The following is a 24,321-nucleotide window of genomic DNA, read 5'->3' on the forward strand; positions in this document are numbered from 1 at the left end:
AGTTAAAATGACCAGCATACCAGTACCACTTAGACCATCCCCTGATGTTGCCCTTTTGGCATACTGATCCCAGGTGGCTGATAGCAGGGGAGAGAGTGATATCTCAAAATCAAATACAAGATGACATTACCCATTTCTTATCTTTCTAACCCGAGTAATGGTGACTATTGTGATAATTATGGCATCGATTTATATAACACGTTAATATTCCCAAAGATTTTTACATGCAACATCTCTAATGCTCAAAACATGAGCTTATGTGGTCACAGCATGACTGCCAATAAAGATGTTGACTAATTGCCCCCATAACACCAGGGCAGGATAGGGAAGACTAGGGCAAGAAAGCTGTGTGAACCCAGAAAAGATTCCCAGGTTAAAGGAAACCTTTGTTTACCCAATGGAAACTTCCTTGGCAAGTGACTTCAGCCCATAATTGGCTCATCATTTTGCAGAAACTGTGACATATTGAGAGGCTGGTTCATCCATTGTTCATTGTTAGATCCCTGATATGTAACAGAGTGTCCAGCGTGTTATGGGAGCAAAAGAGCTGCTGGGTGATTTACTCATTCAATCAATCAGTCAGTCGATGAACAAACACATCAGATAATCAAACTTAGAATTCAAATTTGGAGTATCAAACTAAATTATATATTCATGACTTTACCTTGTTCTTGGAATCAAAAATGGTTAACAGTAGCAACAAAAAAAGTGAATCACATATATGGCTTCCTGCAGGGCAAATAATATAATCCACATATATGTTGGCCTACAAAATGACAAGCAAGTGCATGAAAACAGGAGCAAAATATAAACAGTAGGGAAAAAAATCTGATTTTTTGGGGGGGGTGGGGTCAACAGAATAGCAGGTTTCTAAAGCAAGAATTCTATTGTAGAGACAGGGTTTTAATTCTCTTCCTTACATTTCACCTCATGCAGGCATAGCTTTAATATGTCACCTGATGAGATACTAAGTAGATGAGTGACTGTTAATACATCTTATAAACACGGTTAATCTTGTGATTTTTTTCCATTCTTAGGATAAGCAGGTTTTTATTTATTCTACAACTTAAAAGCCGCATTCCCAAACCTTTGGTTTGAATTTCATTGTTACAATAGGAATAGTTGCTAAAATTTGAATCAATGTGTAGTGCTCTCATTCATTAATTCATCATTCCTAATTAGCATCTACCAATTACCAGGGACACAAAAACAAAAGATTCTAGAATCTGCCTTAGGCTCCACACCTTACATCTCTCAGGCTCATGGGGGAATTGGAGTAGCCAAAACTTGTGTTCTCATCATGCTCAACCAAGGGCTTATTCACCTAACCCAGGCTTAACACCAGGACTCCTCTACTACTAATAATATTAATGTTTCTCTGGCTGATTTTTCATGTGTCTGTTGTTTGAAACCTACTGTCTTTTACTCACTTTCCACTAATTTTCCCTTTTAATTTTCTCCCTCTCTCTTTCTGAATCAGGTTTCTTCTGAAACATTCCCAGTCTTTTCTGGACTTTTCTACAGCTTCTTTATACCTGAACTCTAAGAGTATGTGTTTCCTAATTTCTGACAGTACCAAAGATTGTTTTCAGGGGAACATAACTGTAAGTATGACTGAAGATACTAATAATTTCCATATTGAAAAATGCCACAGGAGGTTTCGTGGTAAGAGTGCATTCTGTAGCAGTCTCTTAAAAATCTTCAAAGATAAGCCATCTCTTTGTTTCTTGAAAGTTTACTCTTCTCTTCGCCTTGATGCAAACTTACCGGGCTTTCTAATTAAAATGCATGAGTATCACGTAGCATTTCACATCAGTCAGTTGGTAACAGTTCATGCTCTGAAGTCGGTAGTCTTTGAGTGAACCTTCCCCAGTTACCTTTATGATTTAACCACAGCTGTTTCTTTCTTTCTTTCTTATTTAGAAACCTTATGCTTGTCAAATTCCAGGATGCACCAAACGCTACACAGACCCAAGTTCCTTAAGAAAGCATGTGAAGGCACATTCTTCCAAAGATCAGCAAGCAAGGAAAAAGGTAATTTTAAAAGAGAATTTATCCAGCCAGGACAAGCACATTTAAATTCCTCTTGCAGTACTGGGAGCTTCTGCGGGGCGTTGGTAATTCTCATACTTCTCAAGGTATAACATGTTTTAGACTCTGAGTAGAGAAGTCGTCCATGAAGTAGTAGCAAGGCTGTGATTTTCATAACTGATGTAACCAGGTATGAATTTCTGGGGAGGGTTTGTATAATAGGAATTGGAGGAAATTAGTGAAAGTCACCTAAACTGGAAAGTAACAAAATTAAGTCTAAATAGCTAAAGAAAATTGAATTGGGAAAAACAGCACAACAAAAACCCTTTCTGGAGATAAGTGCTTTTTCATAAAATATCAATTGGCTAAAATAATTACGTCTGATGAAGCAGGTAGGGTAAGTATAGAGCATTCTTCCCTTTAAGCTTAGAAAAAAACACGTTCCTTAATAAGTATTACGTAAGAAAGTCTGAGAAAGGAATTGAACCTAAAATTACTTTGACATCAATGAGGGCTTAGTGCATCTCTCAAAGTTCATAGAAATTATAGTGTCTCTCAGATTTGGAAGAAATGTTAAAGATCAATCTGCCAACCCACCTGACTTATTCTCCTGACCTCATAAAATCTCCAGCAAGTGGTTGACCATGCTGTGCTTTAACACCTTGAGAAACGAGGAGCTTACTGCCTTTCAAGGATTTTCTAATAACTGAGTTTGTAAATTTTTGGACCAAAAAGTATCTTCTGATCATGGCAGAAAATATGTTGACCTGACCTTGGCTTTTTGAGTGTTTCATTTGTGTTCAGATGGGTACCTGATTCATTTAAGGGCCCTTCATAACAAATTTAAGGGAAGTTTAAGACTGTGCTTATTTCAAGTGATTGAACCCCATGGTGTGATTAAACCCTATGGCCGTGGTTTTCAGATCACCATGGCTTCTAGTTAACTAGAATCTTTCATTCTTTTATGATTTATAGGGATTTAACGCTTTTATGTTGGGAAATGCTCTATAATCTTTTTGTTACTTGAGATTTTTCTTCCTTGAGAGGTGTTAGCACAATGCCAGTTGAGGGCTCATATATGGAAACAATTTGACCTCTTTGCTGTGAGTTAGAAAAATGGCCAGTCAGAAGGATTTGATAGATATTCTTTTTTTTTAAATAGATATTCTTAATGGCATACAAACCCACTCTTGTAAGTCAGTTGTTAAAATTATTTTTTTCTCTATAAATATAGTTAGGTCTCTTTAATTGGAATCCCAATAAACTGATAACAGATGATCATTATCAAGAGATGATAATAGATGATCATTCAACATGGATTGGATATGTTCCTGTATTTTATTTTATTTTATTTTATTTTATTTTATTTTTTATTTTTTTAAAAAGATTTATTGATTGATTGATTGATTGATTGCTACGTTGGGTCTTCGTTTCTGTGCTAAGGCTTTCTCTAGTTGCGGCAAGCGGGGGCCACTCTTCATTGCGGCGCGCGGGCCTCTCACTATCGTGGCCTCTCTTGTTGCGGAGCACAGGCTCCAGACACGCAGGCTCAGTAGTTGTGGCTCACGGGCCCAGTTGCTCCGCGGCATGTGGGATCTTCCCACACCAGGGCTCGAACCCGTGTCCCCTGCATTAGCAGGCAGATTCTCAACCACTGTGCCACCAGGGAAGCCCTGTTCCTGTATTTTAAAACAGCAAAGGAACTGCTAAGTGAATTAATAATATACATAAAGTTGTAAGGAGGATGCTTAATATTCTTAAAATAACACACCATTGTTGCATACTGTTAACTGTTTAGGAGGACCATTGTCTAATGGTTTTTGTCATTATCCGTGTATGTCTTATAAACTTGAAGTAATAAGTTGTGTTTGTTAAAAAATAAATAAATAAACCTTCTTGCTGAGAGTTTCTTCCCCCTAAATCTGACCATTCTCCACCTCCAAGTTGTCCAAAATGTATGAGGTTTTACTGTAATAGCCAATCTATCGTAAGATTGAAGAGCACCTTCACAGAGAATAACAACTGTCACGGACACGACAGAATGTAAGTCTCACATGTAGACAAGTAAGCAATAATATGCTATTCAGCTTAAGAGGGTAACCTAGGTTGACAGTAGGTATGAAAACATAATGGGATATTTTTAGTAATTACTAATGGTTTCTGTTGTTCAAACACGGTGTGTTTCAACCTCTTTGTAAAGGAAGAGTAGTTTTGATTATGTGAAAGATTTTTGAAGCACTAATTTAAAAATCAGATCTTAAGACTACAGAATACAAATTTATAAACAATTTGCAGACAGCCTTCAACAGGCAATCCAGATAACAAGGATATACTTTCAAGGAGCAGTATTATAATCTAATGTCAAATATTACAATATTCTCTTAATTTTGTCTTATGTAAAATGAGGTATTATCTTTCAAGTGATTTAGCTTTTGACGTTCACTCTTTTTCCTGCAAGTGGTTGAATTGGATTTGGCTGACGTTCTGACGTTCATTGCTTAGTCCTTAGTGACAAGTTACTGTGTTTACTTTCCAAATTTTAACCTGTCCTTTTAATCTGAAGATTTAAAAAATCCTGTGTGGATCTGTAATGGACTAATTTGTGGAAATTAAAATGATGAAAGTTGCTCCATCCAATAAAAAGGGGAAATGTCACTCCCAGGAAAAGCAGTGCTAATAAACCTGAAATCAATCAATCCACATTTTCAAACCTTGTGCTGGTATACCGGTGTGTAGTATTTACATGGTACAATGTTGTTACTAGACCTGGGAGAGGTTCTAAGTGCTATTCACATCAGGGCTTGGTATTTGAAATATTTCCTGGCAGCAATAATAAAAAAAAGTAAGAAACAATAACCCTTTTAAGGCAGAATTAAGATTATTTACGACTTTAATTAAAAATTGAAAACTGGCATCATTTCAAAAAGCCTTTACAAAAATGTGAATTCATCAGAAATAACCATAAAAATTCCAAGGTGATAAAGGCACTGTGGAGTAATGGTCCCAGCCCTAGGGAATTGTTTTGTTGAAAAGAATAAAACCCTTTTCTGTCACACCCTGTTAGTCATGGACTTGTTTAATATACCCTGCCTGCCTGCCTCTAATCCTCTTTTTAGCCTCCCCCTAGACACTAAATGACATTATTTTGGTCTTAACATGGCCAGCTTTATGAAGTCCTACAGTGAAATCATGGCCAGTGACAAGACATCCTCACCCATAAGACAAATATTTATTAGGAGGGGTAGAGATCTCATAAGTGATGGTCATGGGCATGTGGCCCTTTTCCCACACCTGTTGGATCCTACTGAAAACCAAGAACCTGAAATCTCAGCTTAATATTATTCAAGCTATGAAAAGAAAGAAGAAGAAAAACAAAACTCTATGCAAAAGAATTGGGATAATTTGGCTCACTGCATGCAGAGCGTAACTTTTCTCTTTGTCTAATGCGTGCACACCCACACATCCCATCAGGTGACATGCAGACTTCTTCCATCGAATGTGCTTTGCAGATCTTGAGTCCATTAAATAGTGGGCTACACAGATAAATGAGCAGCAAAATACTCAAGTCACCAGCTATGGTCTCCAGTGAGAATAGAATTTAGCTTGCAGAGCAAAAGACAGAATCTGTCCTTCAATTCTGTCTGATAATGAGTGTTGAAATAAGAGAAAACTAAGGCAATAAGCCACTTGAAATTTTCCTCAAGCCTGTGAGCTTTATCAGAATTTTTCATTTTCACCTTGGAAGTGCCATAAACAAGGAGGTTTCCTTCAACTCTGGCCTGCTACCAACATGGACTTTTTAAAAGTGAATGCAAAGAATGCTGGGCCAGAAGTTAGAGATGACATGAATCTTTCGTCCATTTCACACTTCCACAAAGATGCCAGACTTTGGGTGTGATTTGTTAAATGTTTGTTAAACATTCACCTTTGACCCACCATGGTTGATAACTTTCACTTTTGTGACCTCTATGTGGGCTGTTTTAAACCAAGCAAGCATAACGTGAATGCAACACGTATGTATATTGCCTACTTAGGGAACAGCTTTATATAGCTTTCTGGCTAAAATAGAGCTGCTTATTTAATGCAACTCTCTTCATGTAGAACTGATGATTCTTGGGAATCTGTTCAGAGCCACCACCACCCCATATGTACTCAAAACTATAAACAATTTCATTAAATACAACATAGGCTCACCTTGCTTTGTGCAGTTGTTGGAATCTTAAAAAAGCTATGTGAAAAAATACATTTTCCCCTGAATGAAAGCATGTATAAAAGAGCTAGTGAGGCTCACTTTTCTATCAGTTATTTTCTGTCATCATCTACGTGGCATGTGGCATATACAAATGGGGTACACAATCAGAGGCCTTCCCAGATTTTGACAATCCTCTTTCCATCCCCCCTCCCTCCCTCCCTCCCTTCCTTCCTGCCTTCCTTCCTTCATTCCTTTTTTTCCTGCTCAGGAATAAATTAAAAATCATTCCAACTCTCAATGGAATGTCAGTCATAGGCACATATTACAGATATATCATTTCAAGATGTACTGGTAGCTCCCCTTCTTCCTCTCACCTTTAGGAAATCATATTGGGATTTGAGTAATGGTGATGCTATTACAGGGATGACATTAAAAGGGCACTAGTGTGTGTGTTTTTTTTAAGTGGGTCACATTAAGTTTTCTACTTTAACAATTGTTGCTGACAAATTACGTACTTTACACCTCAGAATGATGGTGAGACATGCTACCTGCCTGAATGTCTTGATGTCTCAGTTGAGGGTAATGGATTTCAAGAAAGGTGCTAGGTATGCTTTTGTAAAACAAACAATTTTGGTTCAAAATAGTGATGTTAACTAATAATTAAATTTAAATTTTAAAAAGTCACGTTAACCCCAGATTGATAATACTGATTTGGAGTTGAAACCAGTTGCCTGGAGGCTTCTATTTTAAGTAGATACAGTATGAAGCCAGCTATGCTTTTGAGAACATTTTGATGCTACATGGTGATTGGAGCTTTTAAAAAGGAATTGAGAATTCACATTTGGGGGTGGGAAAGTGGAGGGGTAGGGGTGGTTGTCCATGAGAGTAAACAGTTAGTGAGAAAAAACATCTGTTCATTTCTGGAGATAATGGAGAAACTGTTTTCAGCCTTGTGAATACAGAAAAATAAATATTCGCATCTCTGAGCCTAGCCCAGTGTCTTTTTTAGCCCTTAAAGCAGTGTTTCTCAAAGCACGTTCTTTAGAACCTTATCAGATCCTTATCTTTAGGATCTTATCTGATAATTCTTTTAGAAAGTTTTTTGTTATATAAATTTGGGAAATGCTGAGTTGAAAAATATTCAATGGTTTCCTTCTTGCAAGAGTTCTCAGAGCCTTGGATGTACCAATATTCCAGAGGGAAAATAACATTAAGCATTGTTCAAAATTACTTGGCCAACAAAACAGTCTTCTTTTTCCTCTAGAGCATCTCATCGAACTACTCTTCTGTAAATTACTTGAGAAATACAATCTCAAGTAATTTCATTTATTCCATTCAACAAATATTTATTAAGCACCTACTGTGTGTCATGCATTGGATAAGACCCATGGATGCAAGTGTGCATAAGACAGACATATTCTCTGTCCTCATAAAGCCACATTGTCTTGATGAAGTCCAGCAACAATAAAAAGATTGACAGAAAATAAGTAACATAAATGTAGGCAAGGAAGCAGTGAGGGAGTTGATATGGAGATTAAAGAGGGCGACCTGTTGAGGTGAGATGGTCAGGAACACATTCAAATGACCACTTTAGAAATGAGAAAACTGTATTAGCTGAAAAATTTTTTAAAGCACTGCTTAAGTTAAAATGCTGTACCTTTCTCTTTGAGCTTCTTTTAAATAATTCTGGTGCTAACTAAGAGCACAGCAGTAGATGTCAGGATCATCTTAGTTTGTTGTAATTAACCTTTTTGGCAGCCTTTCCTCAATTGCAGTGGCATTAGAAGGACTGGATGCCAGATATTGAAAAGCATAGCTTATTATCTCGCACCTAAGAAAACGACTCAGATGGTCAGCATTTGTGGTTCGCTGAGCAATCAGCACAGGTAGCGCAAGTGAGGCCCTACATCAGCTCTGGGGATTTAAAAACAAGTGAGATCTGAATTTGCCCTCCTAAAGATTACATTCCAATGAAAGACATGGAGATACGTGCTTTCGGTATGGTAGGAGAAATGCTGTGATTAAAGTCACACAGAGCGTGCTTGTGGAACATGGTATCTGGGAGTTCCTTTGTGACTGACAGAGATTCTTAAGGAGTGAAGTCTTAGATTCTATTATTTGAAAGAAATGGGGAGATCTTTGGAGTTCTACATTGTTCTTGATTATATTACAGTTCTTTGTCATATGTGGCAAAGTAGTTTTTGTTCTATCCCCCTTGAAAATTCTTAATTGGAACAAAAAATAAGAGTGTTTGGCCCAGCTCTGGGCAACTATGTAAGGAATGAGGACCGTATGACAGGTGCTTTAGTGAGCTATTTTATAGAAATTGTTCCTAGAAAATTGTTTTTTTTGATTCATTGACTGACAGAAACCTAAGCTTCTCCTTCCTTTTCTCTTATTAGATTTTGTGGATTCTTGATAAAAATGATTTTGGAATAGAAGCATTTTTCTCAGACTTTCTGCTGCCTAAACATAATGTCCTCAAATATCATGACTCAGCTCATCGTGGCCCTCCTCGGGTTTTGGCTCTGTCTCCACTTCTGAAGTACTGGTTCCCCTTGCAATTACTGCTTCCTCTGCTAGTTCTCTCTTGTCTTTCCTTTTCATATTCAACTGAGTTTTGTCTTTGATATCCATGAGTAATATGTTTCTATTTGTTTGTGTCTTGGCTCTCTGAGCTCTAAAGATTTATTTTCAGCTGACTTCCCACAAGGGCTTGGATAAGCCTAATGTGAAAACTTTTCATGGTGGTTACTGGACGGGTGGCTATGTCTCAGAGTACTGTTTGGATTGGACGTCAGGCGGTATGGGCTCCTTTTATGCAGTGCTATGAATTGCTTTGTGACTTAGCTTAAGTTACGGTCCCCTAGTTTTTCCATTTCCCCATCTTCATAGCTATCTCGAAAGGCAAACACGGGGCCTCAGAGGTGAAAGGGCAATCATTTCAGTGTTGTTACACATACCTACAATCCAGGGCGGTCTATTGTGAATGACAACAGAACAACAGTGTCCTTGGAAATATTTTTCTTTGTGAGAACTGAATATTCTTGTAGGTGAAGTCCTCTTTTAGTGATGACTATAGCTAATCTTTCTAGGTCATATGGTTGTTTGGATGATGGAGCAAAAAAGATCCAAATGAGGGAAAGGAAGCTGAGACCCAAACCAGAGGGGATTAAAATCAAACTTGAACCTGTGACATTTGGTTCTATTCAGAGGTTATTAACCTGGGATCCATGGACCATAAGGGAATACATGGAGGAGTGGGTTTTAGGAAGTTCATGAAATCCCAGAAATTATGTAAAATGACTTTTTCTAGGGAGAAGCTCCATAGATTTCACTGATTCTCTGAAATTAAGACTTCCTGATGACCAAAGGAAAAAAAAAAAACAAAAAACTCCCACAAAGGGACACAAGGAAACACTCTGGGAGGTGTGTTACGTGTCTATTACCTTGATTGCCGTGATGGTATCATGAGTGTTTGCATATGTCCAAACTCATCAAGTTGTCCATATTATTATATGTGCAGTTCTTTGTATTTCAATTATACCTCAATAAAGCTGTTAAAAAAAAGATCCTCTGAGCCAAAAGAAATGCAGGATGCCTAGTGACTGTTTCACCTGGCTTTAATTATAATGCCCCCCAAAACTTTGCCCAACTAAGAGCAATCTATGCTTCTTATGTTCTGGGGGATCGACTCCTACTTACCCAGCATTTATTGTGTGTCTGATATTTTGATAAATGCTTGTGAATACAAAAATGGTAAGATAGGCTCCTTTCCCTTGAGGCAACTAGAGATGTTAAAGCAGGACTTCGACAAGCGGTGGTCTGATTGTACAGATGGTGAATTGAAGTATGGAGGGGAGGGTACAATAAGTTAATGGAGGAGTCTGAAGCAATTGCACCAGTTAGGATGGTATGCACTTTTGCAAGATTTAATGAAGACCTGGACAAGGATAGTGGCAGTTGAGATGAAAATGAGTGGACAGGATGTGGTGATGGATTGGATGCCAGGGGTGAAGTGTAGAGTCAAGATGTCTCCAGAGTTCTTACTTCTAGGATTGGATGAGCAGTCCACCGGTGAAATTTCTTCTTTCTCAGGGAAATCTCAGTTCTGCTCTTAAGGCCTTTCAGCTGATTGTATTAAAAATTGACTATATTGACCCACCTCCTAGAGAAATGGAAATAAAAACAAAAATAAACAAATGGGACCTAATGAAACTTAAAAGCTTCTGCACAGCAAAGGAAAACATAAACAAGACAAAAAGACAACACTCAGAATGGGAGAAGATATTTGCAAATGAAGCAACTGACAAAGGATTAATCTCCAAAATTTACAAGCTGCTCATGCAACTCAATATCAAAAAAACAAACAACCCAATCCAAAAGTGGGCAGAAGACCTAGATAGACATTTCTCCAAAGAAGATATACAGATTGCCAACAAACACATGAAAGGATGCTCAACATCACTAATCATTAGAGAAATGCGAATCAAAACTACAATGAGGTATCACCTCACACCAGTCAGAATGGCCATCATCAAAAAATCTAGAAACAATAAATGCTGGAGAGGGTGTGGAGAAAAGGGAACCCTCTTGCACTGTTGGTGGGAATGTAAATTGATACAGCCACTATGGAGAACAGTATGGAGGTTCCTTAAAAAACAAAAAATAGAACTACCATAGGACCCAGCAATCCCACTACTGGTCATATACCCTGAGAAAACCATAATTCAAAAAGAGTCATGTACCACAATGTTCATTGCAGCTCTATTTACAATAACCAGGACATGGAAGCACCTTAAGTGTCCATCGACAGATGAATGGATAAAGAAGATGTGGCACATATATACAATGGAATATTACTTAGCCATAAAAAGAAACAAAATTGAGTTATTTGTAGTGAGGTGGATGGACCTAGAGTCTGTCATACAGAGTGAGGTAAGTTAGAAAGAGAAAAACAAATACCATATGCTAACACATATATATGGAATCTAAAAAAAAAAAAAAAAGGTTATGAAGAACCTGGGGCAGGACAGGAATAAAGATGCAGATGTAGAGAATGGACTTGAGGACGTGGGGAGGGGAAAGGGTAAGCTGGGACGAAGTGAGAGAGTGGCATGGACTAATATATACTACCAAATGTAAAATAGATAGCTTGTGGGAAGCAGCCACATAGCGCAGGGAGATCAGCTCGGTGCTTTGTGACCACCCAGAGGGGTGGGATAGGGAGCATGGGAGGGAGATGTAAGAGGGAGGAGATATGGGGATATATGTATACATATAGCTGATTCACTTTGTTATAAAGCAGAAACTAACACACCATTGTAAAGCAATTATACTCCAATAAAGATGTTTAAAAAAAAAAAAGAAACAAAATTGAGTTATTTGTAGTGAGGTGGATGGACCTAGAGTCTGTCATACAGAGTGAGGTAGTTAGAAAGAGAAAAACAAATACCGTATGCTAACACATATATTTGGAATCTAAAAAAAAAAGGGTTCTGAAGAACCTAGGGGCAGGACAGGAATAAAGACGCAGATGTGAGAATGGACTTGAGGACACAGAGGGGAGGGGGAAGGGTAAGCTGGGACGAAGTGAGAGAGTGGCATGGACATATATACATTACCAAATGTAAAATAGATAGCTAGTGGGAAGCAGCTGCATAGCACAGGGAGATCAGCTCGGTGCTTTGTGACCACCTAGAGGGGTGGGATAGGGAGGGTGGGAGGGAAATGTAAGAGGGAGGAGATATGGGGATATATATATATATGTATAGCTGATTCACTTTGTTATAAAGCAGAAACTAACACACCATTGTAAAGCAATTATACTCCAATAAAGATGTTTAAAAAAATTGTACATGTTAATCACATCTAAAAAAACACCTTCATAGCAATACCTAGATTAGTGTTTTATTGCATAACTAGGGCCTAGAGACTAGCCAAGCAGACACATAAAACTGACCATCAGGGCTTCCCTGGTGGCGCAGTGGTTGAGAATCTGCCTGCCAATGCAGGGGACACGGGTTCGAGCCCTGGTCTGGGAAGATCCCACGTGCCGCGGAGCGACTAAGCCCGTGAGCCAAAATTGCTGAGCCTGCGCGTCTGGAGCCTGTGCTCTGCAATGGGAGGGGCCGCGATAGTGAGAGGCCCGCGCACCGCGATGAAGAGTGGCCCCCACTTGCCGCAACTGGAGAAAGCCCTCGTACAGAGATGAAGACCCAACACAGCCATAAAAAAAAAAAAAAAAAAAACAAAACTGACCATCACACCCAGAAACTAAAATTCATTATGTTAAAATTTAACTGAGGCTACTTTATTTGAAGGTGACACTAGACACACAAAAATGAGGCATGGTAAACTTCAAAATGTAATTTATATTAGTGCAAATTGATTATTAACTAGGAAAACGTAAGGAAATTAATTATTGGATATACTGGTTCTACTCCCTTTTCTTATACCAGTGATGGTTCAAAGCAAATTTGTTCATGCCAATTAATTTATAGATACTATGCTAAGAGAGTACAAGAGGATTATACTTTAAGCAAATAAGCAGATCCTTTTTTAAACATGTATTTTGTGTTATATATCAGAGAATTTACAGAATCATAGAAATTTATCATATGTTAACTTTTAATTCAGTCATTTTTGTCATAAGTTTGTGTCGTATAATATTTGTTAATACAGTGTGTTTGTATTATAGTAAATGAAATAATGACAGTACAATGCTTAGCATGGTGACTGATACGTTATACATGGCCAATAAAGGTTAGCTGTTACGACTAGAATTACATCATGTTGTCCATTAAGTGTTTCTAAGAGAGAAGACAAGGGTTGTTGAAATTTTAGTGATTTGGTTTTCCCCGCTCCAGAGTTCTCCATTAATTTATTTTACCTCAAGGAGATTTTAGCTGCTTAAAAACAATTAATGGAAACTGAGATTATGACATAATTGTGAATTGTTTATATATCCATTTTGTGTTTTCTTCATACTAGAAACACGTTTGTGTTCATGTTTGTCTGTTTTAAAATCTCAACCAGACAAACTTACTGGAGAGAATCCATGTCTTTGGGTTGAAAATTCCTGCCATTTGTCAGTTTTCCTATAGGTATTGTTACGTGAATGGCAGATGGATGGATATAGATTTCATGCAGAAGAGTTTTACTTTTATGCCCGTTATAGACCTTGATTGTTTCCTGACTTTGCCTCTTCTAAATTGCTCTTATTTGTGAAATCTGGACAGTAACAGCAGTGCCGTAGGTATGTGGTAGCTACTAGTGAGGAAACACGTGTGCAGTGCTTGTTGCAATCCTGCACAAGACGGAGCTCAATCCTTGGAGGAGGTATAGCTGTGGCGACGGTGGTGGGAGTTAGAAGGTGTTACAATAAAGAGCAAAATGCCTTGTCGTCCCCTATTTCTGCTGGGGAAACTGGCTTTTATTAGTGGTGTACAGAGGCAAAAGTCAGATAATAGCAAGAATTTTCTGAGGGGAGAAGAGATTTTTCCTGCCTCAGCTGGTTTATTTGGATTCTTGCTTGAGAAGTTAGGGGAACATGACGAATAGATCTTTGAGCCTTCTGCAAGGAACCTCTTGAGTTGTTCAGCAAGTGGAATCCAATCTCTGTGACTCAGTTGTTTTAATAGTGATGGTGATAACCTTATTTTGCCCACATTTAATGCTTTAACATTTCAGAGCCATTTTGTATACATTATCTTATTTTATTCTTTTGGCCTTTAGAGTCAGGATGAATTTTTTATTACTACTTCTACTCTCTTTAGTTTGTTTCTGAGAAATGAGAAAGTTTAGAAGTGGAAAGGGAACCAAGTATGATGCCAAAGGTGTTATGCTGTTTTCCTACAAGACCTACAGAATGTGCTCCAGAATTAGCTAATACTGCCTAACGCAAAGCCGTCCGTTAAGTCTTGACGTACTGTTTGCAATCTTGGCATTCCACAGAACGTTTTGGCAAAAGATTATTCTCCCGCCCAGCAATCCAGACCCCTCTTTATAAACTCTAGCAAAGTGTCATGTGACATCTTAAATGCTCACTGTTTCCACTGTTTGTTGAGTCCGGACTAACTCTTAAGTAACTGTTAAAGGACTACAGATAGTCGCTGCCTCGATAGGGCTGTCCTTTTCACTGGAATAGAAAGATGCTTTTCTTCTTTTGGGGATGGGTGCTTGCTGTGCTGCCACTATAGGGGCCAGCTGTGGGCACAGGTGCAGTCCATTAGAATTATAAGAGTCCTTAAATGGATCCTCATCTTCCCTGGAACCCAGCATGGGGAATCACATTCAGAAAGTTCCAAAAGATATTCATGACGACTCTTCATGAAATCTTAAGCTTTCTGATTTTTAAGACAATCTCTTTTTTTGTTATTTAGCAAGTCTAATATGTCCAAACATTCCTTATATTATTAAGTCAAAAATCTACCTTCCTGGAACACCCACACAGGAGCTCTAGTTCTGTCTTCCAAGTATGCTTCTTTGTTTCCATCAATGACCTTACTGATGTATGCAGAAATTCTGCATTAATATTCCTGTTACCAACAATTTTTACTTATTACCCAGCTTCCAGATTTTTTTAGCATACAGATTGCATACCTTTCTATTCTCTCCCTTTCATTTGTGCCATAGAATACAGTTTCAGGTAGGGTCACGGGAGACCATCAGTGTCATTTATTGGCTATTGAGGCAGCACTGAACTGAAAAGGTTGACAGGGAACTGATGTCAAAGGGCCTTATATATCATACTGAGATGTTTAAAGGTAGATCGTGGTCAGATTTCTGATTTAGAAAGATAATTATGGTGGTAATGTGGGGCATGATTTAGGGATCTAGGGTGAAAGGAGACAAGACAATTAGGTTGGCATATTTTTGTTAATCAATATTGTTTAGATACAGTGGCTCATCTATCCAGCAGGGCTATCATCAATTCCAGGTTTCTCAGTCTTCTCCAAAATGCTATCGTGAGAGACTTTACTAAATAAGTTGTTGTAATCTAGGCTCATTATATGTGTGGCTTTCAGCTAATGGTATCTAAAAAGGAAATGAGGATTCTCTGGTTGTTCTCAATAACCCCATCCTAGCTCCTGTTGACTTACTTTCTCTTGAAGTGTTCACGAACCTATATTATTTCTAGAATCTTTCCAAGCGTGAAGTTTAAGCATTCTGGTTATCAGTTGCATTTCTAGACTTTATCTTTTTTTGCCTTGTTGAAATTTGAGGTATGGATTTCTTTCTGTTTTTCCGTTTTTCTGGGCCTTATCTCTTTGTACTTTCTCAAAACATACTTTTATAATCATGTTTACAAGTGTTTTTGGTAGCAGAGTTAGTGTAACATTAGAATCTTGAATTCCCTGACTAGTTAGTGGGCTCTCTTGCTGTCTTCTCTCCTATGCTAGGCCTTGCTGTCCTCTCTCACCCTACTTCCAGCAATCGTTTTTCTAATAATTCCCATTTGGGACTCTCAGCTATGGGATATATAGAAGCCAGGTAGTAGCAGAGTTGTGATATAGTTGATCAAAGTGGCTTAACACTGCTGCGTATCTTTCCATATATTTTTCTATCATATATAAATATGGGACCCCTCTGTTTTGATTCTTTTTACTCCGTAGTATATAGTAAAAAATCACTGCCATGAGGAGCCTTTATCACTCAATATTGGCAAGAACATCACTGGTCTCTGAAAAAGGAGACTCAAAAGGGCAAACAGTTAAAAAGGTGACAGAACACAACAGACAAGGAGCTCTGTTTCACAACAATGCTTTGGGCTAGCCTAGCATACAAGCACCAGCTATAGGAATTTGATAATATTTACCCACTGTGGACTTTGAATAGAAATTGTATTTTGAGATGATAGTATTACAAATGACATCCTTGATATTTCCTCATATGTACATATGCAAACATGGAAATCAGATTTCATTTCTCTGTACTCAAATTAGCAATCCAGGATGATCCATTCTCCTGCTCCTTTAAAAAAATCTTGTTCTTTCATATGGAGAAATGTCAAGAAAAGTTCCCCAATTTTCAAGTCATAAAGATTCAGACACGTTAGGGTGCCCTCAATCTTGGCATAAGTGAACAGAGGAACCCAGTGTTCATGATGTTTTCCCCACCTCCCATCTCTACCCCAATTATGAGCCCCCTCCCACCCCAGAATACTTAGCTTGAAGTTGATTAAAGCCTTCAACACAGCAAAACACTCACAAACTCAGTACCGCTAAATCTCTTCAACCGTCGGTGATGGCAAAATGGGGTGAATTGGCATTTAAAATATCCAGTAATAACACAATGGGTGCAATTACCCATTTTTATTCTCTTCCCTTATGAAATAAGTGTTTAAAGGAAACGGGAAGAAGAACAATAAGAACCATTAAATACCTGTGTAGCACAGTTTACTGGGCATTTTCATGCCTGTTTAGCTCTTTAATTTTCACAACAGTTACACAAGGTCAGTGTTGCAATTATTGTAATCCCATTTTAGAGATGAAAGACCTAAGCTTCTGAGAAGCTAGCTGTCTTTACAAAGCACACTCAGTAAGTAGTAGAACCGTACTCCAGCTGCGTTTTTCTGACTCCACATCCAGTGCTCCTTTGACTCTACCATTCTTACTATGGGCTGTCTGATTTTCCAACATGGGAAATTTTGTAACTTGTCCGCAAGTTCTTGGCATGATGATCATTCCCAGAAGCTCTGTAGTAGCCTTCTGTTAGAAGATGGTAGCAGGGCCTCTGACTGAGGCTCTGCCCCTAGAGGCCCCCATGCTTTGGAGTACCTTCCTCAAATTTTTCTAAACCCTTTTTTGGTGACTGGGCCGCAGTACCATCCAGGTGGGGAACCCTGAGCCCAGACTAGCACCCACAGAGGTGCCAGCCCTAATTTCTCTCCTTCAGGGCATTCTCTCACCCTCTACCCCATATGTGGGGTCCACTAGGTGCCCTAATGTGCTTTTGGACATGCTTATGAGATCATCCTGAGGCCCTGTAGGCCAGACCTAATTCCAAGAGGGCAGCCTCGTGAGCAGATCACTTGTGCTGGCCAATGTGCATTTCTTTTGCTGAATCACTTGAGATTGGCCCTCTAGTGTGATGCTGACATACTGATTTGGGGTGACTCAAATTAATTATTTTGACAGAAGCCCTGCAAAATCTTTTGCCTAGTGCTCTGTACATCCTGTGGATGGTCTTGTAAGTGGCAGGAACTATAAAGTATCTGAGATTTTACCCTAGGTACAAGCTAGTAAATTAGCCTGCCACAGTTTCATGGATGCTGTCAGAAGAGATGAGCCTCCTGGTCAGAGACAAGGTGAGGTTATTACTCACAGCAGTGGCGGTAGCCAGAGTATCATCTTTTTATTTTTATTTTTTTTTAATTTATTTATTATTTATTTATTTATTTTTGGCTGCGTTGGGTCTTCGTTGCTTCACGTGAGGGCTTTCTCTAGTTGTGGTGAGCGGGAGCTACTTTTCATTGCGGTACGCAGCCTTCTCACTGCAGTAGCTTCTTTTGTTGTGGAGCACGGGCTCTAGAGTTCAGGCTCAGTAGTTGTGGCTCACAGGCTTAGTTGCTCTGCGGCATATGGGATCTTCCCGGACCAGGGCTCAAACCTGTGTCCCCTGCATTGGCAGGCGGATTCCCAACCACTATGCCACCAGGGAAGTCCCTCATCTTTTTCTTGTGCAAGTTTCTTAAGTCTCAGTTCCCACAAGGTGACACAAAGAGGGCCAGCTGACACTTGCACACTCAGTGGATTGTGTTAAAAGAGGGAAGTTCTGAGCTTAGGGAACCCAAATCTTTTATATAGATTCACCCTGCTACCCAAAAGTAGAGCATTCCTGTGAAACCTTTCATAAGCAGAAATGGCATAAAGCAAAGAAGCAATTACCTTAGGACACATCTTGCTAACAGATGCACAAAATGAATGGAGATAAAGCACAGATGCTCATAGACGCAGTTCAACGCTATGGAGCCTTGATGCTGAGATGCTGAGTGTAGTGTAGTTCCTGGGGAAGGAGGTTGTTGGTGCCACTCCCACTGCTCTGGGTGTGCACTGCCTCCGTAACACCTCACTACAAAACAAATGCTGAACCCTATTTTCTCTTTTCTCCTTTTTTTATAAAAGCAAAAATCCTTAAATTTCTTTCGGTTAGAGTAAACAGGTACTATGTAGGTCTTTTGTAAAAGCGAAGCGGCATAAAGCAAACTTTAGAAAAGCGAGGGATACTTGTAATGGGTGAAAGTATGCCTGCCCTTTGCTAAGGAGGAAGATACTAACCTAGTCAGTTTTCCAAAGCTGTTTGGTATAGAAACATCCTTAAAAAAGATAGTCTAATAAGGGAGTCAGTGCCTCTGTTCCCAAGACGTAGAGAAACTTGAGAGACCCATGGAGAATTGCCTCTCAACAGTAGGTTCTTATTGCTCCCTCTTGATTGCAAATGTGCAGGAATAGCCAAACAGTAACCCCAGCCTGCCCTGGGATGGCCCTAAATCTTCAGGATTGTCCCAAAATAAATGATTTCCAAAAGAAAAGACTGAAGCCAGGAAAGAAGGAACATGGATGTTTAAAAGAAATGATTGTATACCTTGTGGGTCTGTATATAACTTGCCATTTCCATACATGTTTGTTTCAGATACTACAGTCCTGCCCATGGGTAGCACCAATTATCTCATGGTTTGATTTGTTCACCTGTACCTAGAATTATCTATACCACTAGCCTGTTACAATGCTTAGAATTGCCACCATTACAATCATTCTTTCCAGTTACTGTCTACAGATTGTCTCCAGAAGATCTTGTATAATTTTGTTCTGTTATATGGCACAGGCAATGCAACAGTCCCTTCACTCCCAAAATGTATCAATATGGCTTCAATTACAAATTTTCAAGTAGCAGGTCTGTCTTCCATGGATATTGTGAGAGGAAGGTGGTTTTAATGGGAGTATGAGATCAGAAGAAGTGAGAAATGATGGGTATACTTGGATCTGGGGGAGGTGGTTTCAATAGGGTCTCCAGGGGATAAAGGAATAGTTCGCGACCACTGGATGATAAGGCAGAGAAAAACCAAGCATTGGGGAGCATTGGAAAAAAATGGCTGGGGTGATGTTTTAGAAGTCACTCCACAATTTACCCTGGAGCCTATCCTCCTATTGGACTTTAAGAATAGATCTTAAAATGGGTTTTTTGCTATTCCATCTCCTTAGTTGTCCTTGGCTTTTAAAAAGAATGTAGGCAGTACATTCTAAAATGAATGTCAGGGGAGTGTTTTTAAAGGAACAACTCAAATGCAGTTGTGTTTGCTCACTTGTCTATCAATGTCACCCTTCCGTTTTGACGCCCAGCTCAGCATCAGCTGTGTGCACTGTACGTGCAGACATCTTCAGCCCTGACAGCACCTGCTGTTCGTGGCTATCACCTCTTTGGCCACACTCCTATGCAGATGCTGCCCTCAATGTCTTGGATACCAAGCAGTGATATTTGCATTGATATGGTTAAGTTAACTTTGTGGTGGTAAAAGCCTCAGTTTTTCATTTCCTGGCTGGTATTTGCAATGTGGAATTGCAACACTGCATTTACGTGTGTTTTTGCCTTTAAAATGTTCTGTGGTGTTGCAACATTTGAGAAATTCCCAGGGACCCTTAATCTTCCTACAAACACTGGTTTGTAAGCTAAGAGCCAACTCACTATCTCAAAGTAATCTCCTTGTGCCCCTGCTGCATAATTCTGATTATCATTTGTGTATCTTTAGACTGTCCCTGTGCTGTCTTTTAGTTTGTTTCACTCTTGAGGATACCAATAAAAGAATGAAGAAAAAAGATTTTTTTTAAAATTCTAGTTTCTTCTTTCAAGAGCAATTGAACTTAAAGCTACTTTCCCTATTGTTTTCCGTGAAGTTACATTTAAATATTTTATTAATGCAAAGACGTGTATTCAGGACTAAGGACCAGTGAACAGTAGCCATGGCAACCAGGAAGCCATTCAGGAGGTGAAAAAAATGCAGTAAAGAGTAAGTGTTTTAATCCTTAACTTTAATCCCTTTACTTCCTGTTCTCAAAATGAAATATAAATCAGGCACCATGGAGCGCTGCAATTTTTCTCTGAAAAGGATGTTGGCAAAAGAGGATTAGTAATGGACAGACGTATTTAAAGAATTTAATCACACAATTTGTTGTAAAACTTTTGAGACCACGAGTGACCAGTTCTTTTGAGGGGCGTCAATGAGAACCAACAAAACATACTTTGAAACTGATTAGAGAGTTGGCTCAGGGGGACACCTCTGCTTGCTGTTATTGTTACATCATTTCAGCCTGTGGTAATGACATGAGAAACCAAGGAATTTGCTTGGTTCCCCTAGTGGGGTAGTAGAAGACTGGGGGTGGGGGATGTCTTGTTGGTAGAATAGAGATATTCTTTTGATCTTCAAAATACCAGGGAAAAATTAAGTCTCCTGTATTTCACATACTACCTTTCCTTGATGTTTGATTACTATGGGAGTTTTACAAAGATGTATGCTTTCCATTGTGAACAGACTCTTGGATTTCTGCTAAAAAGCACAGGCTTTACTTTCTGTGGACAATAAAACAGAATTCTCAGAAGGATAAATTATTATTTCTTAGTGTCTCTATTTTTTGTTTCTAAGATTTTCTTTTACGTGGAGCACTGCTGACTTGTTAATTTCTGTTTAAAAATAAAATATCTATTTTTTTTCCTTTAAAGTCAGACCTAAAATATTCCCCCTACACTGGCTGAAAACGTTGGTTGTTTGACTCTACAACACATCTATTTTCCCTTGTTCTACTTTGGAGGATTATTGGGGATTAAAGGGGACATGTCTTTTGATGGCACTTTTCCTTTCTTTTATATATATATATATATATATATATATATATATATATATACATACTCATATATATATGAGTATTTTTTTATTCCTACTGGACTAAAAGTTACCAGTACACAGGACTCTTTGCAGAGATCTGAAGTAGCCACAACTTGTACTATCTCCCTGCGTTGTCAGAATGTGAAATCACTTCCAATAATAACATCTTCCCAAGGGGGTGCTAATAATGATGACAGACAAGCAACATGAGGCCTAGAGCATTTGAGAGTGGAGTTAGACACAGCAGAACACTGAGTTTGGAGTTTCTTATAGACCTGGAAAACAAAAGCATACATGCTAAGTCCTGCAAGTGGCAGAACCTCTGGGGAAGAAAAATAACATCATGTTCTCCAGCTTAGAGGACAACATGGAACATTGACAACACCTGTTTCTGCTTCATCATCGTGACCTACTGTCGTTTCTCCCCATACTGTCAGAACCAGCAAGGCTTGCATAGTCTAGGACAGAGCTTCTGAAATGTAATGCATGCACTATGAGTGGCTACTGGCAGCCATCATTATCCTTCCATAGTTTCCTTGGATTTTTGGCTTTCTAGTCTGCAGTTCTGGGGTGCAGTTAATTTTTTGGAGAGGGGATTGGAGTTCATTGCAGTGGGTGGATGATAAGAAGAAAGACAAAGTAATGTGAGTGTCCAAACGAGGAATAGTAGGTTCTAAACCTGAAGAAGACTTTGGCAGAAGCTGCAGAGACTACAGGAAGTCTCTAGAAGAGTCCAGTTCCTGTCTCAGGCTTTACTGTAAAGAACTTCTCTGAACCAGGCTTCCTTTCCCATGACCAAAGAGAAGAGCTTCATTTCACCAAAGCATTAAAAGTTTATGTGATTCATGCATCACTCTTAGATATACAGTCCTCAGACGAGAGGGGAAGTTACCTTCAGTAAAATGCTTCTGTGCCTTGATGAAAATAACACCAGGGGCAAGCTCTTATGTTGGTTTGCATTACCTCAGGGGGAAAAAGACCCTGGAACAATATTAAAGGCTGAATGTGGAGGAATGACCAGGGAGACCAAGGACATGGCTGGACACTTGATCAACCAGGGTCCAAAAGATGGAGGGTCTTGTTTTGACGGTGTACATTGTCAAAAAGGGCGCTAGAGTGTGTCATTTCAGGTCCACTTGGCTCGAAATTTCTGTTCTGCTTGTCAAATATATGCTAGACAGTGAATCTTTAAAAGCAAGGTAGAAAGTTGGATTTGTTCCCAGCCCTTCCAGGTGAATAAGAGATGGGAAGTACAAATGTAATGAATGAGCATTTCTGGAAAAATTGCTCATTTGCACATTCCAGTAGACAATGTATAAATGTGAATACTTTTATCTAGTGAAATTTGGCATGAACAGGGACTGAGCATTATAAGGAAATAAACTTCCCAAGTATCTTTAAAAAACTAAAAAACTTCTGTTAAGATTTCACTTGTCTAGAGGCAAGACGGGAATAAAGACACAGACCTACTAGAGAGTGGACTTGAGGATATGGGGAGGGGGAAGGGTAAGCTGGGACAAAGTGAGAGAGTGGTATGGACATATATACACTACCAAACGTAAAATAGATAGCTAGTGGGAAGCAGCCGCATAGCACAGGGAGATCAGCTTGGTGCTTTGTGACCACCTAGAAGGGTGGGATAGGGAGGGTGGGAGGGAGGGAGACGCAAGAGGGAAGAGATATGGGGACATATGTATATGTATAACTGATTCACTTTGTTATAAAGCAGAAACTAACACACCATTGTAAAGCAATTATACTCCAATAAAGATGTTTAAAAAAAAAAAAGATTTCATTGTCTAGTTCCTGTTTTATTCTCAGTTGATAATTTCGGCATGCTTAAACTGCCTCACTCTTTTTTTCCTTTTGTATTGCAATGAAGACATGATTTTATCTGCCTTTAGGAGCTGCTCTAAAGGATAAGCATGGATTAATGAATCCTTAGCAGCTATTGATTCATTTGTTATTCATTCCTTTATTTGTTCACACATTTCCCCAAATACTTATAGAGTACCTTTCATGTGAAAAGAAGCACTGTTTTAGCTTATATGATTAAACAGACATGGTTTCTGTTTACAAGGACACTTTTTATCTTCTGTGACACACACACACATATAATGTATAAGTAAGTATTATAGAATGTAGAAAACCACAATACTATCAGAGTGATACAGAGAAATTGCTATTGGAATGTCTAAAAAGGAAGAAATTACTTTGGAATGGAAAGATGTGGGACAACTTCGAGGAAGAGGTGACATTGAATTGGACCTTGAAGAATATGCAGAATGTGTTATAGATATGCAGAGTCTGGAGTAAGGGGGACTCCAGATGAGGGAAGCTTGTGGCCAGTAGTACAGCATAAGACATGAATGAGAATGAGCAAGGGTTATAGAGGAGAGCATGTTGGCTCTGTGTGACATGAGGCATAGGACGTGAAAGCACACAGCTAGGGGAGAGCCCACCTGTTAAAGCTGGTGAGTTTGGGGGTAGGTAGTGCTTGGTAGAGAGTCACTAAAGGGCTTTGGAGCGGGGGTGGGGGTGATGCTGTCAGCAGTGTACTTGAGGAAAATTAAACAGAAAGCAAGTGCTCTCCTTTGAAGTGACAGCCTTCAACTTTTAGAAGTAGGCATTTGAAAATTGTCCAAACACCGATATACGTGAAAATCAGCCTTAAATCTTTTTCAGACAATCTGTTTTAATTAAATGAAAGGAAGGAAAAAATAACTTCTGCAGTTAGTCTCTCCTCACTCCTCCTAAACTATAGCATAGGCAGGGGTTGTAGTCAGAAATCAATTGAAAGGGAGACAATAAGGAGCTGGTAAGATGGACGGGGGAAGTAATTACTAGATAGCTGGCTGCTTTAATTAAACCTTGAGAATACTTGAATAGAAAGAAAAATGCTACACTTGACTGGATGGGATGGAATGTGTGTCGTCACATTAGGGCAATGAGCTGGTGTCAGGAGGAATTTATGAAGCTATGATAGAAGAAACCCTTCTTCTTGAGTCTTTACAACCTCGTAACCAGGCCCCAAAGGGTGAAGGAGGATGTTTTTCATGCCGTGTGAAATTCCATGTTAATATTTCTGTATTTGTCTAAAAAAAGAATCCATCCTTCAGTTTAATGTTCTGCCTTTTAGATGTTCCTCCAAATGAAGTTTGAATCTACCTTTAACTGTGTTCATTTGTATATCATTTTCCACTCAGAAAACAAAATG

General features: G+C 39.0%; 1 protein-coding gene across 2 annotated transcripts in view; it reads left to right on the top strand.

Annotated features, from left to right (window-relative positions):
• GLIS3 (GLIS family zinc finger 3) overlaps nt 1-24,321 on the top strand; it is a 506,199-nt gene that overhangs the window by 399,579 nt on the left and 82,299 nt on the right. For both annotated transcript variants that reach the window (XM_036856374.1, XM_036856376.1), the window contains one exon: nt 1,924-2,034. In XM_036856374.1, the coding sequence (XP_036712269.1) occupies nt 1,924-2,034 (111 nt within the window). The remainder of the gene's footprint in view (nt 1-1,923; nt 2,035-24,321) is intronic.

Source organism: Balaenoptera musculus, chromosome 6 (genome assembly GCF_009873245.2).
Source record: "Balaenoptera musculus isolate JJ_BM4_2016_0621 chromosome 6, mBalMus1.pri.v3, whole genome shotgun sequence".
In the NCBI taxonomy this organism is placed as follows: domain Eukaryota; kingdom Metazoa; phylum Chordata; class Mammalia; order Artiodactyla; family Balaenopteridae; genus Balaenoptera; species Balaenoptera musculus.